At 38.7% G+C, this 19,414-nt stretch overlaps 1 protein-coding gene across 2 annotated transcripts in view; it reads right to left on the reverse strand.

The window, feature by feature from the left end:
- The window catches only part of APBB1IP (amyloid beta precursor protein binding family B member 1 interacting protein), a 79,301-nt gene that overhangs the window by 42,072 nt on the left and 17,815 nt on the right, over positions 1-19,414 (reverse strand). For both annotated transcript variants that reach the window (XM_073229167.1, XM_073229166.1), the window contains exons 3-4: positions 7,144-7,215; positions 3,146-3,233 (exon numbers count right to left, since the gene is read on the reverse strand). In XM_073229167.1, coding sequence (XP_073085268.1) covers positions 3,146-3,233; positions 7,144-7,215 — 160 coding nt within the window. The remainder of the gene's footprint in view (positions 1-3,145; positions 3,234-7,143; positions 7,216-19,414) is intronic.

The raw sequence follows: 19,414 nt of genomic DNA on the forward strand, positions 1-19,414 counted from the left end.
TTAATAAAATGCTGAAGTGGTAGGTAGATGCAAGATAAAGGTAGAAAACATAGTTTAGTGCTGTAAGAGGGCAAATGTAGATGATCAGATGATCAGGTGTGTGCCTATGGACTAAGTATTAATCCAGGCTAGACAAGGGCAGCAAAACATCCACGGATGCAGAAGATTTCTCTCAAAACAGGGGGGGTGAGATTCTGAGCCTCACCTCTGTTGATCCCCAAATTCTCACCTGATGGCTCCCCTGCGACTGTGCCTGTCTTAGGTTGTTCCTCCCTTGAGGAATCTTACCCGTCTCTGGCTAACCAGTCATCTTCTGGGGTATTTTTATTTTTTTATTGCAGTACAGTTGATATTATACTGGTTTCACAGTATTATATTGGTTTCAAGTATACGAGACAGTGGTTTAACAGTTATACATGTTATTAAATCCTCATCCCAACTAGTGTAGTTACTACCTGTCAACACAGGAGGATACTGGGTGCAGAACCATTGGCTATATACTCCATGCTGCATTGTACACTTTAAATAGCTTACAGCTTTGTCCATTATACCTCAATGAAGGTAAACCTCCCCCGAGCCCTAAAAAAGGAGAAAAATGCATTTTCTACTCTCACAGATTAGCTATAAAGTCAGATCCAAGCACATTATTAGCTGCCTAAGGAGGGAATTCTTGTTTATTCTGGTGCAAGATCTTAGGGTTTTAGGAAAGTAGCGAGGGGAGATACTGGAAACGGAAGAGGAGTTCTCCCCTGCCTTGGAGGGTAGGCAGAGTACCACTGATGAATGTTTTTGGAAGAAAGTGGATCTCAGCCAGTTGGGGTTTAATGTCTGCAGCCCTGGGTGAAGATAGGTCTTCTGTAGGCACAGCACCTAGCAATAGAAACTCTCAAAGAAAGAGCCATTAATGATAAAGAGCAGGAAATGAAGCACTAAAGGGGCTGAGGAGTAAACAGTAATTTTTAAAATTTGGGATTAAGTGGTAAAAATGCCCTAACACAGAGATATCTTTAGAGGCAAGGGCAGACAGATTTTCAGAGTGAGGGCAAGGGAGGGCAGTTCTCCGCAGCATTTCCACGGTGTGTGAGACTGCTGAAGGACCGGAGGTGTCATCCTGGATGCCGACTGGACTGGGACGCACCAGCAGTGGTGTGGGTGAGCAGTGACAGGAGAGCACTTCAGACAGTCATGGGTGGTGAAAGGAATAAACAAAGGATGGGCAGAATGAGGAAGAGAATTCTAGCTGCTACGTGTAGGATGAACTGGCATAAGGAAATGGGAGCAGGGAAATGAAGCCTAATCAGTAGCAAATAAGCATCAAGCTTTGTGAAATGATTTATCGCCCAGCATCGTCATGATAAACATCATGTTTCATATTGCACTAATGCTAATCGTTTTTGGTGTACTGCACTTGGACTAAATTTGGATCTCCGTTAAAAAACAGGTTTATTTTCTTCTAGGCCATTTTTGCATATAACTTCTTTATAAAATCAAGTTAAATTAATTTTTAAATTTCAGAAAAAAATACATGTTGAACTAATGAAGCATACCCATAATTTCTCAATGGTGGCAGTTGCACTGTGACGGTTGACACATAAGAAAATGATTTTAATCCTTTATAAAAATTTTGGTGACAGAGTTCCCATATTAATACTTATATTAACAATTTCCAAACGTTAAATCATAATCCTAAATACATAAGTGTGGAATTGAGTAATATGGAATTGGGGAATAAGATAGAAATAGATTCTGGTCAAGAGAAGTTTCTCACTACTACCCTGAACAGCTTTGAGCAAAATATTTTTAACTCAGCAATGCTCTAAGTGGAAACAGAAAAAAATGTATTCTAACTCCCAATAAATTTAATTTTCAGTACAATCATTACTTTTGTATGGTCTTGTCCTATATTCAGATTGAGCCACATGTCTGTGCCTTATCTCCTTAATGACATGGATTTCTTGTTACTGTACTTTAAACATTATTATGTTTATATATTGTTGGCTTTTTTGTTTCTGTCCTTTTCAGTAATTTTTTGATACTAGTACTGAGCATTGAGTTCACTACAATTGATGAAGTGATTAAATTTTAATTTTAACCAAACCGATTAATGCACCCAGCTGTTATGAGTGCATTAAGGCAAATCTGCACAGTTCCTGTGTGCAAGTCTATGTTATTTACCAATGTCATAATTCTACAAAAGTGTTCTGCTTTTCTGAAATTTCATGAGTCTTACTATCATTCAACATTATGATGCGAATGACTAACAGGAATAATAAGTTTATATGACAAATAGAAAAGAGGGTGGGGAAAAGAGGAAATCAGAAGAGATGTATTATAATTTGTCAAAATATAAGCATCAGCACCTAAGAGTTTGTCAAAAAATTGCTAAAAATGACAGAAATAAAGAAACCCGGTGAGTGACAGAAATAGAACTTGGAACTCTGAATTTCTGTAACTGGGTTTCTCTATTATTTTCTTTTTCATTCTTTTGGTAGGCACTGCAAGTCTCTGGAAAATATTTTTCAAGAGTTGCAATGCATTCTCATTAATTTGGAAGCAATTACTTCAAGATTCTCTGTAATTTGATTAGCACATGGGTTAAAGATTGTCTCTGCACTAAGTAGGAAGAGAGATTTTTATTAATAAGATAGTATGATGATCTCAGGGAGAACAAAAAACTGTCAAACAGAGCAAATGTATTATGTGTAATAACATAAATCAAATATATTTTGAAGCAATCAATAAAGTGATTGAAAATATATTATCAATCACTGTAAAATAGCTCATTTTTATCCTTGAAGGGGCATTTCCTTAATATTTTCTTATACTACTGTACCTAACTACTTTTAGTAATAAAAGGACTTAGTAATAAAAAGAAACTCTCTTCACTTCTTAAAAAAATAAGAAAGTTTTGAGACTTTTTATGAACACAGGATCGTGTTCCCTTTCATTAGAGGCAAAAATATCCTCTTGGTCTCTCAATTCAATCCAGATACAATAAAACACAATCTGAAGTCCAGGTCTTAAAAAATTCTATTCATCATGATGTATGGGTACCTTAAATTTTGTTTTTAAATTATAGTTCTGTACAGATACTAGTCATCATTATGATTTCAAATGACTTAAGAAAAGAAATTATTATACTTACCATTTAAGTCCTTAAAGCCCACACTAAAGTTAAATTCAGCTCTGGGCGGTTTAGGGTCAGGAGGAGGAAGGGTGTCCACTCCTAAACTCTGTGAAAACAGATCCCCATCCCCAAAAGTTATTCATGATATGAACATTTTTGCAGCACATTTAAATCCCTATGTAAAAAAATCATTTATTATTTACACATTTTCTCTCCAAATATGTTCTTTGGAAATTGTATTCTCACTTGAAATTTTTTTCCCCTATAGAAAATGTAACTTAAAAATGATTCTAGAAGGTACATCTTGAAACAAAGTAGGTCAACTGAGAATAATAAGAATGAAATAATTTTTATAAATAGAAAAAGTTTCCTGTAATGATGCAATTGTAACACATAGACTATATACAATCATATGAATACTTAAGCAATGACATTTAAAAAAGAGGACTATTTAGTCCCTCAGAAGATAAAATTTGTTTCAGGTTGCAATCTGCTGTCATACAGTGAAAGGTTATGCTGTTATAACCTAATAAAACTCTTGTTAAAAAGAAATTAAGACAGAATAAGTTATTAATTTTATAAAAACATTATCTTTTAATTGAAAAGTGACTTCTTATATGAGCTATAGTACATAGAATATTTAAATCTTCAATAATGTTTTTATGTCTATAGTTTGAGAAGTGATTTCACCTGTTCTTAAACATCAATGTTTTCTTGACAGTGAGTGCACCCTCTGATTAAATTTGATTTGGTAAAGAATATCCCTGCTTGTGACTTAAATTTCTCAAGGAGACCAATCATTACATGTTTGAGAATAAATTAATAACATATGATCATTTATAGTAGAAAAGGAAAAAAAATGTTCATTAAGAAAAAGTTTTAAAAAACTAACACAAGCAAGCCAGAATTAAGGATAAAATGTAGGGAAAACTGACTACAACCCCAGAATTCATTCTAAGAAACAGAACGAGCAAGCAAAGATTGCCAAGAAAAGAGAGGTTAATGGATGAACTATAAGGCAAACACAGGAACAAAAATTTAATGAAAGTATAAAGAAGTTATTCCATAACTAAGAAGTCTAACATCACAATCAGGCTACCAACTAATGATTTTCTCAGGAATATAATTTACTATACTATTTAAAGAAATTAGAAGTAGTCGACCAACAATATATTAATACTAAATGTGTGCTAAAAAGGCTTCTAGTAAAATATGGAGAGAAGGAAAAAAGAAAGGGAAATGATCTTGGGGAGGAGTTCCTTTCATCACAGAAAAGTCACTGAAAGCCCAACATGAAGTCATGGTAGCATGTTTTTTCATGTCTGGTCTATGAAATGATTTCAGGTGAAATACAAAAACAGAAACAATTTAAATATAAATATTGCATACCTGTTTGTATGTTTATTAAGAAAACATTAAGTTAGGGTATCTAATCTACTTACGGTGAAGCTTAATTTTAAAAATCAATTGAAGACAAATATTAAGGAAATAACAGGATAGGTGGGTTGCCAATATGGCAAAAATCACAAAGGCGGCATATGAATGAAGTTTTCACACACTGCTCTGTACTAATTCACCTCCTTAAAAATCATATGCTTGAAAATGTACATCATTAAAACTTACAAAATGGTGATGTTCTAATTTTTTATTCCTTTAATGTTTAATCGGAATTACTCTATTAAGAACCTCTCTCATTAATTATTTGTTCATTCTGAAATACAGTTTGACTAGGGTCATAGAAAGACTAAGATAAATGCTTGATTTTTTTCCTTTTATTTATCAATTTTCAGAGTAATAAATTAATAGAGTGGCAATTTCCAATGGTGACCAATAAAGTAGTTTTGTTTTTGTTTGTTTTGGCTTTTGGGTATTGTATCTCACCTAGGAAAGGTACCCATATCTAAAGGTTGTACAGACATTTCTCTCATGTTTGTTTCTATATACATTTTATATAGTTAGATCTCTGACTCATGAAACTCATTTTGGTGTAAGGCCTGAGACAGAAATTCAGCTTTCAATTTCGCAGATGCATTCTCCAACATAATTTATTAAATTCTCTTTTTCTCCCTATTTATTTAGAATGCCACTTTCATCAAATTTTAAATTCCAATATATATTTAGATCTAATTCTCTTTCATGAATTTATTTTAATGAATCATTAACCTTCTTTTTCATATTTTCCTGGCTGTTTGTGTATTTAAGTTTTCCCTATATAAGCATTACAAATGGCAGGTTCCCCTTCTCCACAAAAACCCAGTCAATACCACTGGTTTCTAGTCTGTGTGTTTGTGTGTGTGTGTGTGTGTGTGTGTGTGTACATACATATAACACATGTACATATGCATAAATATAACACACAGAGACAGAATGATAATGAGTATGGGGTAATGGAAACGTTAACTAAGGAGAAATCTAGGAGAAAAGTAAGTGGGAATTCTTGGTATTATTTCTTCAACTTTTCCCTAAGCTTGAAATTATTTCAAAAATACAAATGTTAAAAAATCATATTGCTACATTTTAATTTCCTTTAAATTTTTCTTGTTTGGGACAGTAGACATCACTCACATCAACCACCCCTCAGTTTCAATAAACAGAATAGGCACAAAATTCACAAATGGGGATCAAATACCAGCTGTTCTAATGGCTGGGAAAATACCCAATAACCTCAAAGGGCAAATGATTAAGGCCAAACGGAAGAACAGGTTTTAGTCTCAAGGACGAAGTGGGGCCTTTTCTTTACCCTGAAACCTTGTGACATACCTGTGGGAGAACTGTATTAGCCCAGCCAGCCCTGCGACGTGCACACCTGCACACAGTGAAGAGCAAATCCCAGAAGGGCCTTGAGTAAGGGCAGGCCCAAGACACTCTGGGGGACCCCTTCCTGCCCTTGAGTTAGAGTGGCAATACCCAGCTGCGGTCCTGTGAAAACCCCCAACGCGACCAGGCACAACAGCCACTCCTCCCACCGGAGCGGAAGTGAGTGGATGGGTGGGGAGACCACGGATGCTCACTCAAACCCTCCCTGCCATGGGAGGAAAAGTCCCTGCATCTGTAGAAATGTGGTTACTATCCCAATATCACCTGCTCACCAGCAGCCCTTTCACTGAAGCCTACTGTCTCATTTTTTGTCTCTTCTTTCATAGAATCTAACCTTTCTTGAATTGTATATGGGATATAAAGTAGATGCTAATGAAAATTAATTTGTTTCCCCTAAAATAAACATTTCTTCAAAAATAAACTATTCTTCATTTGTTCTGTAGACAACTTTAAGATCCCTGTCTCACTAGGACTATTGGATTACTTTTAGGTTAGTATTTCATGCAGAAAGGGACGAGCCGCCTGTGCCCTGAATCAAAGCAGCGCACTGAGAGCACGGGAAGACACATGGCAGCTCACCTGACCTTACCACCCAGGCGGGGATCCTCAGGGGGGCAGCCTCTGGGCTGCAGTCAGCCTGACAGGGGGGTGATCTCTGAGTTTGCCTGGTCGTGGTGCCAGTGGCTTTTTCTTAGACGTGCACCCTGTGTCTGAGAGGCCTTCACGCTACTTTGAGAGAACCAAGTTCCTACATCCTAATCAGAGACCACAGTGACTCCCACTGAGTCCTTGAAAATGCAGCGTTTCTCAAAGATTGGTAAGGAATCTTTACCAAAGATCACATGATATTCTTAGCTAGTCTTTATATAAAGGTAACTACAGGGGAAATTGTTCGGTGGTGGTGGTTATGATGGGGGCTTGCTGGGGGGAAATTCCTCCCTTTGGCTGAATATTTGAAGATGACAAGTAGGAGACTCATCATAACAGAATGTATATGCGATCAATGTATTCAATTAACTCAGAGGGTAAAATCAGGATAAAGCTTTACTTTTTTTTCCCACTATTGTCACAGTTACACAGGAATGTATAAGACTGTCAATCTCCAGGATTTTTTTAAAGATAGCTTTCTTGTCATATTAAAATCAAATTCTGTAGCCCCATATTTTTTTCTAATTTGCAAGTTAAGAAGGGGACTGTACCTGGGTCAGAAGATCCATCTCTCCCAGCAAATTGCTGAACATTTGGTCTATATCTTCATTTGACTCATCCATCTGAAAGAGGAAGAAGCCCAGATATAAACAGAAGAATAAAAGCCCGATCCCTGGATCATTGTCCCATTTCTTTCTTTTCCCAAAGAGCCCATTCATGGTCAAGTGAGTCGAGGAGAGAAAGGATATGGAGAGGTAGGTTCATTTCAGTCTGAATTCCATGCCTGACCTCTCCCCAATTTGCCTCATCCAAGATTGAGCCAGACCTTAGGGACTGTCTCAGAGTGACAACTGGACTTTGTTTCTCCAGACTAAACTAGTCTCTTTGAGCCAAATGGACAAAATTCAGTAATTCACGTCCCATAGACACCCTGATTAGACAAGGAAAAAGCCTCATGCCACAGTTGATTGTGTCAGAGAGGTATAGAACTTCACTTCGCCTTAAAAACTTACACAAAAATGGTATGTCAGGTGTGAGAAAGCACATTTACCAAGTGATTCCCTGCTTGACAAAGATATCTCTGAGACAGCAGCTTCAGTACATTTATTTGAAAGTATTAGATGACACACACTTAGAACAAAAATGGTCACAAAACCAAGTGAAAAGAGATGGAAATAAAACATATTTTACATGATAACCTTCCTTTGCTCTAAACCAAATGAAGTGATGGTCCAACACAGGAAAACCTTTCCCACAAAATGGGCAGGGACAGCCCAGGAGGTGTAACTAGTTGCTTTCTTCCTGACATTTTTGGCGAGGCTGGATTAGGAAACTAGGAGACATGATTGCCCCCTTTCAACCACTAATTAGTAACATGCTGTCTGGCAAAGGGAATCAACTGCTTCATCTATAGGATGAGGAGTTTGCTGCAGATAATTTCTAAGGGTCCCAAATGCTCTGAAACACTAGAAGATTAGCGCCAGTTAACAGTCCAAACTAAGAAGTGTGGTGAGTGTAGAGGAGCAGCATATACTATTTAAGTCAACCAATATTTACATGTTGTCTGCATGTGTTTGTAGTTTACTCATTTTATATGGGAACTTTTCAATACATAGAAAAGTGGAGAGAATAATGTGATAATGTGATTTTCATGTACCCATTGTCCAGCTCTAACGATTATCAATTCATGACTGATCTTTTTAATTTAGGTATCATACTATATTTTCCTAACAGATGATTTTGAAACAAATATATTGTTCATAAATATTTCGCTATGTAGCTCTAAAAAAAAATTTTTTTTTTGCCATAACTGTAATATTATTACCTCTACACAAACATGTGTATGCTTCCATTTAAAAGACATTATTTGGCTAAAACAGGCAAAGTCAAGGAAGAGCTATCTTTCTTGAATAAATTTTCTTGAAAATGTATAGTTGTTCCTTTACCATAACTTCAAACTAATACTTGAGTAGTAATACTTTTTCATTTTGAAAGGCTTTAGCTAAGCAGGGTCTCTCTGTCTCTTTATAAAAAACGTATATGAAAAACTTCTGTCATACTGACTCTGCTTATTTAAAACCGACCTGAATAGTTCTGTAAAAAACAACAACAACCTAATTCTTACAAGTAAAGAGATGTAATGATCATGAGGATGACAGTTACCCAGCATGCCAAGAGCTATTCTACATGCCAGGTTGATATGAACATTAAACACCCAGCACAGCATTGACACCAAGCAATCAGAAAGCTGATGGCATAAAACCATGTGGCATGGAATCAGTGCATGTCCTCCAAACACCTACCTTTCAAAGCTAGGCTCAGTATTCCCAAATTATCTTCAACAGTAATCCTGGGTTTACATCACTTAACGAAATATGCTTGCTTAATTTTCTATCGTGCATTTTCTCCCTCCTGACTTTAAGAAGAAAAAATGACTTTCTACATTACATACTTCACCATCTTCCCTGAACAGGACTGAGAGTATTTTCCATGTGAATGTCCTGCTCCCCACAGGAAAACAGATGTTTGCTCTCCTTCTAGTGAAACACAAAAGCTACTCTGAGCTACAGTTATGGAGCACATTCAGAGCCATTTCAGGTTTTAAGTTGTGCATGTTTTATATTGGAGGAAGGACATTTGGATAGCTATGGCTGTTAATTTTCCAGAACACCCTGTCTGGCTTCAAGCAGAGGAGTATTTTGCAAGAGCTTGGGTAGGCATGAAACTGGGTTGGTCAGGAAGATCCCAGAAGGGTACTTCATTAAGACAGTATAGGTTGATGGTACCATGGGACAAGCACATTCCTAAGTTGTAGGCACACCTGAAAGAATCAGGTGTACACACGTGGGACAGGGACGCATGTGTTTGTATCCAAGGAATGCACTCAGCGAATGCTCAGGATCAGACCACACTAAGTACACAGGTGAGCACTCAGGTGTGGGGGTGACAGGTAAGGCAGACAGGTATGGGTTGATGTGTGCAGGTCTGAGAGGTCAGGGAGGACTCAAACACAGCATCAGTAAGAAAGATGGAAGATGTTCATCCCCTTTTATGTGGGTTACTGAGCTTAGTGTTTATCACAGTGAGAGGAACAAAAAAGAGAGTTGTGGGTGGGCCCTGCCTCCAGGTTAAGGGGAATCAACGCCAGGATCCACTCACATGTTGTTTCATCCCCTCCCAGTTGCTTACAAAGTATCTGAACCATACCCTTCCTTTTTCAAATTACCTACAAAATGAGGGGAGGAAAGCATTCACGTCAACAAAGTCCTCCTGGTTTCACAAACTGTCCCTCAGACGATTAATCTGGTATTCAAAATCTTACAACGGATGATTCATTCATTACTTTAATAAGAAGAAATTATAAGAATAAACAATAAAATTTCCAGAACTGTCATGTGAATTCATGCTCACTAGACTATTTTTATGCAGCACAATAATTTGACAAAATAGAGGAATCCTTCAGATGATTTATTATTAGTAGGGGAAGTTAGAAAGTAAGTGTCAGTGTTAACATATTTCAAATTTTTCATAAGAGAAAAGTAATCCATTTGGAGTGGGAAAAATGGGTTTATTTGCTGACTTCAAAACTTCCAGCCAGTATTACAATAAACTTGTAGGAGCCAAAAACGACACTAGTGGTATGAATCCTAATTGATGCTTTCTCTGAAATCATTAAATTTGGAAAAGCAGTAAAATGGTGAAAAATAAAGCCTTGAAGGATACATGACATTGACAAGTCAGAAAAAGCCACAGAGCCCAAAGACCTTAGTTTCTCAGCCTGTACACACCAGTGACACACAGCAGGCCAAGGACCTGCCAGCATGAATCACACACCTACAGTGGAAATAACTCAAAACAACAGCACATTCTCATGACCTCTGTGTAAACTCTCCATGTTCATCTGGTAAAAATCTTTCCCCCACCCTTTCATTCTTTCCACCAGAGTCTGTTGATATTGAATTATTAAAAAGAGTCAACACCAAAATTGTGCTATAAATCTATGGATCTATGGTCACAAGTATATCTGCTACTAAGTAAATCTCAATGAATCACAGCTTGCAAGAGTTTTATCCTTGGTGAAAATAAGACATTTGAGTCGAGGGCTATTACTAACATACATTTGGATTGATCTGTAAATTCAATCATCTTACATATTTACCCTCCCTGCCAAAAAACCGAACTGTTGGAATGGACAGAACAAGGATCACACAGATACATCTAGTGTACGCGCACACATACACACACACGGACGCACACACACGAGAAAATAAGGTTGTGTCCCTGTGCATGTGGGGTATTTTTCCAAAGGTCAAAAATCAAGATTAAAAAGAGACAGAAAGAAAGAAAACACCCCAGCTCCAAGAGCTCAGTGTGACTTGGGTTACCAGACCAGGAGGGTTGAGCAGCTTAGGGAAGCAATGCAGCGCAAAACAAGGACGCGAAGTACACATCCCGACTGGGTGCGATTAACATCTTTTTGTGAGTGTGTCATTTCTGAGTTCCTTTTGGGTCTTTGGCAGAACAACAAACTGCTGATTTGTTGGGTGGGTGGGGAATGGATAGGAGAGGGGTGGGGTGGCTGAGGCTGCACATCCAGGCTGGAATCCTGCCTTTGATACCCTGAATAACAATATTTCCTAACGCTTACTATTTCCCTAAGGCTTAAATTTCTAAGCCTCTGCTTTTATCCCTAAATGGTTTCTCTTCTCCACATATATAAATCTCTTCTCCACATCTATAAACTTCAGATATACATATTTTAAAAATCTATCCACAAGAAAAAATTATGTGAGGTGATGGATGTGTCAGCTGAACTTTTATAATATTTACGTGTATTACATCATTATGCTTCACACCTTAAAGTCAAAAAGTTATATGTCAATTACATCTCTTGAAGGCTGGAAAAATTCTAGGGACTCTGACATACATGTTTAACAGGACACAGATCTATGGCCAAGCTGGCAGAATATACTTAACTCAGTTTAGATACAGGCTTTATTGTCCTTTGGATTAGCACTTTCAGCCATGATTTGGGGCCTAGGTCAGGGAAGACCTCTCACATTACCTGCCTACAAACAGCCCACTCGACACCCACATGCATTTCCACCATTCTTACCCCTCTGATGCATTCTCCTTCCGCATGCCGCAACTGGGCTGGTGCTCATTATTCACTTACTAGTCCAGTTTAGAAACCTTAGTATAGTCCTGGACTCCATTTTTCCATCCAATCAGTCAAAAAATCCTGTTGGTTTTCCTTCAGAAAGCTCTCCCCTCCTTCATCTTCACTGTCACGCCAGCGTGGAGACCCTCAAAAGCTCACCCAGTCTCCAACCTCCAGCCTCCTGCACCCACATCAAGCCTCGCCATCATCACTGAAAATCTGAAATACAAATCCAAATGTGTTGCCCTCCTGCTGAAAAACCTTCCAAGGTGGGTCACAATGACATGGAGAGAATTTGCCCCTCAGCATGTTTTTTGGTCCTTCATAATTTGCCCCTGCTTTTCAGTGTTCCACTCTTGCCATTCAGGGCCATTGACATTGCCTGAACAGGCTTTTAAAAATTCTCTGCATCTTTGTATAGGTTACTCCCTTTAAGGAACATCCTCCTCCGTCTGCTTATCTTTCTGAAAATCTATTTGTCATTCAAAATCTAGCTTTCCTGTCAACACGTCAAGGGCACCTTCCTATGTGCTGGAGAGATTTGCTGTCCACTGCAGTGGGTGACCAGATTGGCAAACCTTGCTCCCAACAACCACCTGGATAAGGTATTAAACCTCTTCGGTTTGTTTCCTTGTCTTTAAAGTGGGGAAACTAAAACATAATTCATAGGGTTGTGTTAAACAAAATAGCGTGTGGTTGTTGGCATCAGCACTTGCCATACTGAATCATGCTCTTGCTTACCGTGCGCCAGAACCTCTTTCCAGGCTGGGAGCTGTTACTAAGTAAGGACCAGACCACACTCACTTTGTGTTCAAAATGCTTCGTTGAAAGCCTACATTAAGTAACCTCCCAGACTAACAGGCGGAAGTGAGCTAGGGTGCAGATCTCAGGCGGCAGGGAAAGCTCTCCATCGTTCTGTCTCCTATGCCCTCGACAGGGGTCCTGCTGCACTGCACGCAGTGCCATTCTGGGCTGGACAGTCCCGGAGGTCATCACATCCACGTTTCTTTTGACTATCAAGGCAATTAAACAGAAAGTCTTTTCATACGCTGTTGTCAGCGTATAGGTGTATGGAACTTTACTCATGATAGCAATAATTCAATTTTTTCAGTACTTTTCAAGTGAATAAACACTGATAGTTGTACAGATAAATTTGGTTGGTAAACCCAAAGATTTCACAGAGGCTCACATCTTTTTAGGCCTGAATCAGTTTTAAAACCCAGCATTTTTGTTGCATTGAAAAAATCTAATCCCTACCATGCAACTTGAGTGATATTACCAATGGCTTTCCTTCATACCTAATTCAATCTGGAGTCAGTTAATATTATAAGTAGTACTATATTTAATAACTATAAACAAGTTATGTCATCTGTCTTAATTATTCCTTCATTCACATCAATATCTAATTAATTTTAAACCCCAAACATAGATTTATATCTTACTTTAAAACAAAAATGTAACAGCTTAAGCACACAGTAACATATCAAGTTATCTGTATGACTTTAGTTATAACAATATATTTATATGTGTTTTGCTATTTACATAGACTTAAATGCCTCTGTCTTGCATTGGTATCAAAACAGATAATACATTATATGTATGTGTAGGTATTTGTGAATGTCACATTTTGGTTTTCCTGAATTTGGTTTTTCATGAATCTGTAAAAACAAAAATGAATACATATATGAACATGTTCAAGTTCTCCTCTCCTAACATACATGCTATACTTTCTTGCTCTGAACTGAATTTTGAGCATAATATTATAGATTGTTTTTTTGATACACTTAAACTAAAAGATTTATTCATAAAATATACACTTTTCATATTGAATAAAGCAGGTAATAAACTTATGAGAACTTTTCACAAAACAGAATGCTAATGAAAAGACTTACTTTCCATATAGGTTTAAAAACAGTAGTCCTAGCAACTTCCGCATAAAATCAAAAGGTTAAGATTTTTTGCCTTGTGATTATCAATTCTTGGTTTTAAAGAGACGATTTATTCAGTGGCAGTTAACATCAACATAGTGAAGAACTTCGTGCTATTTACGTTTTTATAAGGAATTTACTTGTCAAAACTGCTGATATATTATGAATGGTGGGTGGTCTCATTGGGACAGAGGCAGAGCTCATCTTTTCAGTGGTGCTCTTAGTTATGCACAATCGTTACCTGAATTGAGCTACGGAAACCAAAACACAATGAAAATGTTAGAGCACTAAGGATTAAAAGAAAGGACAGAATATCTGTGGGCAAAATTTAAAAAATGAAACAACAAAGGATATATAAAAATAACTTTCTGATCTTTAAAAAGAATCAGTCAATTAAGTTCAGACAGGTTAGAACTGGTTCCCAAATTCCATCAGGACAGAGACTACCTGTCTGTCTACCCAAGAAAACCCCCCCCTCTTATTTCTATGCATGGCTGTGGGTTGAGAGAAAGAGGAAGAGAGAGGAATCTCTACACTCTCTCTACTTTCCTGATAATAATAAAGATATCTATTAATACACTGTTAGCTGTTCTCACTCTGTGCCAAGCACTGTCCTTATGATTTACATGTATTGACTAATTAAATACATCCTCACAACCACCCTATATAGGACACTTTTATTTTCCCCATTTTACAGATGAGGAGACTAAGGCACCCGGACATCAAGCAATGTGCTCAAGGCAACAAAATTTATGTCGGTCAGCAAATATTTATTGATCCCAGACACTGTTCTTGGCTCACTGTTCTAAATCACCTCTGGAAGGCTTTCCTCCGTGGGTTTTCCACAGCCATCTTTCTCTTCATCACTGCATCAAGGGTTAAATGCCTAGACTTTATCTACATACTGCGTGTCTTTCCATTTTGCCTCCCTGCAGTGAGACTCACGGTTTTACCCTATGTCCAATCATGCATGTCTTAGCACAGAATTAATGAGAAACAAGGTCGAAAAATCTGAGCTCCTGTGAATATCATTTACTTTGGTATTGTTATTTTTAAATAAAAAAAAAATGGCTGGCCATTTTTTTTTTTTTTAAGGAAAAACATCAGCCCACACATTGACAACTACAGAGAGAAGAGAAAAAGTTTTCAAAACCTGTTCATAATAGGGATCACACTTGGTATGGAATATGTATTGCAGACTCCAGATGATCGCAGATGAGGGTAGAAAGTGTGAAGTGGCTAGTATACAGTATGATTGGAAATAACCAACCATAGTCAATTTTGCCTGATTCCTTCAGTGTAGCTTTTTTTTAAAATGCAATGAAAGCACTTATCAAGAGGAAGTGGTTCACTGAACAACACAGCACATGGTTAAAGGTTCTCGCAATGTTTGGGGAAGGTGGGGAAGCTACAGCTTGTGTGTAACATCAAACAGGAAACAGAGGCATCTCTAAAGTTACACATGAGAGCAAATAAAACTAAACAAAGAATTAAGATGAATAAATTTTCTGAGCCAACATAACCAGCTTTGCATGGTATCCTCAAGATTAGTGAAAATTTTAAGAAGTAGACTTACATAGAGTTAACAAGTTAATAGGATGATTACTACGGTTATGTGAAAACAGACCAACACAACAATCAACCACAAAGGAAATTTGCATGGACATTGTGGATATGCGTATGTATGGTCATATCAAAATAATAGCCAAGACAATAAGGTTCTTTGGTAAGCAATATTGTGATAGCAAAAATTAGATGAAAAAACATTTGTAAACAAAAAGGTAATCATGAAATGACATGATTTATTTAAGTAGCTTAAAAACCACTAAGGAGGTGCTTTAAAAAGCATTAGAATTTGTCAGTGTAGATGCACACACATAGAGAACATGAGATAGACTACCATAATTTTTAAAGGTATGATTTTTAAATGCATGTATTTGCAAACTGCTTTGCTACTGAGTTAGTGCAGGGTGGGTGGGGGAGAGCAACCTGTTCTAAGTCAAACTCCAGGGCAGGTAAAAAGTGAGATGGCTTAAAAAAGACCCAAGGCTGCTCAACAGGACTCAGAAGTAAACAGCATGTTACACAGGGAAACAGAGGTCAGTTCATGTGAACACAATACTCTCACTTCCATCTGTCCAGATGGCTTTTCTGTATCTCCGGGAGACAAGCTTTCGACTAATGTCACTTGGATCTATATGGAATGAAAAGAGAACTCTAAAATCTCAAGATTTTCTTAACTCCCCTCTTTATTCTATTTTGAATGCCTATATAAGGAATGGGGAACTGCTTTTGTATTTAGGATTTACTGTGACATCAAACCAAAGTGACAACATAATTTTGGGGTTTTTGAAGAGACAAAAATAGAAAATATATTATTTACTCATTTGTAAGTAAAAACTATGGAATTCATTCAGAAAACACCTTTGAATCATTATCTGTATTCAGGGTCTCCTACTCAACATCATTTTCCCTTGAACCTATCCTGCTGTGGCTGAAAGTGTAACTCCAAAATCCGTAAGCTGAAGCCTGCCCCCCAGTGCGATGGTACCAGGAGACAGTTAGACCATGAGGGATTGAGCACCCTTAGACGAGGGGATACGGAGCTTGTCTTCTCTCTCTGCTCTCGGCCACAGGAGGACACAAAGAGAAGGCGGCCATCTGCAAACCAGGAAGAGGGCTCTCACCAGACACTGGATATGTTGGCGCTGCACCTTGATCTTGGACTTCCCAGTTTCCAGAGCTATGAGAAATAAATGTTGTTTACACCACCCAGTCCCTGGTGTTTTTAGTATAGCCCAAAGTGGCCAAGACATACTTCTGGTGGCCTTTAGATCCCACGGTGTCACCAAACTGTTTGTGTCAAGGTTACCAATGACCTTCACGGTGCCAAACCCAACGGTTCCTTCTCAGCATCTTAAATAGCATTTAACACGGTTCACTGATCATGCTCTCTGTAAATACCTCGTCTCTGGGCATCCATGAGAGCCTTCCTTCCTGCTTTTCCTCTTGACGGAGGCCAGCTGATCTTGAAGCTCACACACTTAAGCTTGAGGGCTCCTCACCGGCAGGCCCTTTGTAAGGCTGCCTTTGTCTCCTGTCACCCTGTAGCAAGACGGAACACTGCTCTCCTGCTGGGAGATGACCCTGGAAGTGGCCCCAGGGCTTAGAGTGGGGCCAGTGGGCTGCATTCCCTCCACTTCAGCTGGACTCCAGCCAAAGTGGATCCACGGTAGATCTCACGGACTGTGGACTCCATCTTCTATTCCAAGGATAAGATCTAAAGGAGACGCGTTTTGCTTGGGACCCTGGGTGGGGTCACCTTGACCCAGGCTTCATGGCTATTTCACCCCCTGGCCAGCTTAGCAGTTGGGCGGGGAAGGAACTGATGTCTGTGGCACTGGCTGAGCTACGCCGGCTGCTTCCTGGGCCATCAGAGCTGAGCTAGTGGGAGAAATGCCTCAGTTCGCTGCGGGCCTGCTCCTGAGCAAGGTGCACTGCCAAAGAAACCACAGAGGAAGTGGCAGATGAAGCCTTACCTTAGAGATTATGAGACTGAAGTAAACTTTTTCTGAAGTATCGATTATAATGTTAATGTTGAGCCACCATGCTGAAGAGGAGATGAATTTCCATCCATTTCAAATCCATCCTCATAAGGAGAGGTAAGCAAAGAATACAAAGCCGAGAATGTAGGAAAGAATACATTCAGTGGTTCATTAGTAATAATAAAAATAAGTGTTATCTTTGGATTTGTGTTGTTTGTGGTATGTGTTCTAAAAATATCAGTAATTTGTTGCGATTTCCTTTCTCTAAATAAATATTTGTTTCTGTTCTTAATTTTTTTTTAGAAAGACTGCTTTAACTATACTGATATAGGACAATCTCCAGGATAAACAGTTACGTCTAAAAAAAAACCAAGTTGTTCTTAATTTTTTATTCATAATTTTGTATCTTTTTTGAAAGAGAGTCTCCGAAATAGTGTGAGATCTAAGCCCCGAGATCCCGGTGCCATCCCTGTCCACCTCCCTGGCTGCTCCTTCCAGCCTCCTCCATTGGTTCCTCCTCGTCTCCCGGACCCCCTGGTTTTCTCCTGGCATCTCTGCACTTCCCAGGTGATCTCACACCGTCTCAGGCTTTAAATACCACACACATGCAGCCAACTCCCAACGACAGCTCTCACCCAAACTTTTCTCACATATTCAGCTACTACTTAGCACTGCCCAACCCCTTGCCTCTCTGACTTTATCTCTTTGACTCTCTGCCCACAGGGGCCTCTAGCTGTTCCAGGTGCCCTGGGAGCCCTGCACGCAAGCACCTGCCCAGGCTTGTCTCTGTCTGGACTGCCTGTTTCCCACTGACCCAAATGGCCTGCTCCCCACTGCCTTTAGGTCTTTGCTTAAATTTTCCCTCCTTCCTTGACCTATTTTAAGTCTTTCCTACACCTTCAAGTTTTCCAACCATTTATGTTCTCTTCCCACTTACTAACTAGAATGTAAGCCCCCGGAGGGCAGGGATTCGACTGTTTTGTTTACTGTTGGATTCCCAGCAAGTAGAGCAATGCAAATATGTGACAGACACTGAGTGAATATTTTTGAATGGATAGATGAATAAAAAAATCAAAATGCAACATGTTCGTTTAAGCCTCACAGGGCAGGGGTCACCTCTGTATTCCTGCTGCTGAGCACAGTGCCTGCCTTGGTCATGGAAGACCTTCAAAAGTATCTGCTGTATAAACGAATGACTTCAGAGAGAGCAGTGGAGAAGAAATGAGGGCAGAGGGCAATACACAAAAGAACAAAAAAGGATTCTACTGCCAGCACAGTGGGTGGTAAGAATGAGTAAGAATGAGCAGCAGATGCTGACACCAGTGGGTGAAAGAAGGTTGGAGGATGATGCTCGTTCCAAGTGTCCACCCCACTCTGCTACATCAGACTCCAGAGAGGTGAGATGGCTGAGGAAGACCCAAAAATGCTCAATAAAACTCAGAAGTAAAACAGCAAGTGACACAGTATCACTGAACACTTCCAAAGGGAATACCTTCAAATGGAAAAATCTGGTGGACACAACTTCCACCAAATGATCAACTTTGGAGCAGCACCGATGGCACAGTCTGACCTCGCTGCCCATGACATGAACTGCCAAGGACACGGCATCCCCTCTCTTAGTTTATCCTGCCATGAAACATTTAGCCTGAGTCTAGTCAAGAGGAATCAACTGGACAAATCCAAACTGAGGGACAGTTTGCAAAACAAAGTGGCTGGTCTGGACTCTTCAAATGAAAAAAAGACATTATTGAGATAATTTGGAAAGTTTGAGCATGGAGTATGTATATCAGAGAATGTATTCAATCAACTGTATTTCCTGAGTGTGAACATTGTATTGTAGTTGTGTAAAAGAATGTCTTTGTTCTTAAGAGATAAAGAGTGAAAAAAGTAGTGCAAATGGGATAAAATGTAAATAGTGAACTTGGGGGAAGGGCATGTGGTTGTCCATTGCACTATTCTTACTCTTTGTCATTGTTGAAATTTTGAAACTTTTCAAAAACCAAAGTTGGGGAAAGAAGAACCAATCTTTTAAGTCAGAACTGAGTTTAAAAAAGCAAAATAAAACAGAACAAAAGAAGAAAAAGGAACAGGAAGAATGAAAAGCAGACAATGTAAAAGAAAAAATAGTCTATCCTGTGCACTGCTGATATGTTAACTCATCTAATTCTCATAAATGCTATGTGGTGAG

Source organism: Manis javanica, chromosome 2, assembly GCF_040802235.1.
Source record: "Manis javanica isolate MJ-LG chromosome 2, MJ_LKY, whole genome shotgun sequence".
Lineage (NCBI taxonomy): Eukaryota > Metazoa > Chordata > Mammalia > Pholidota > Manidae > Manis > Manis javanica.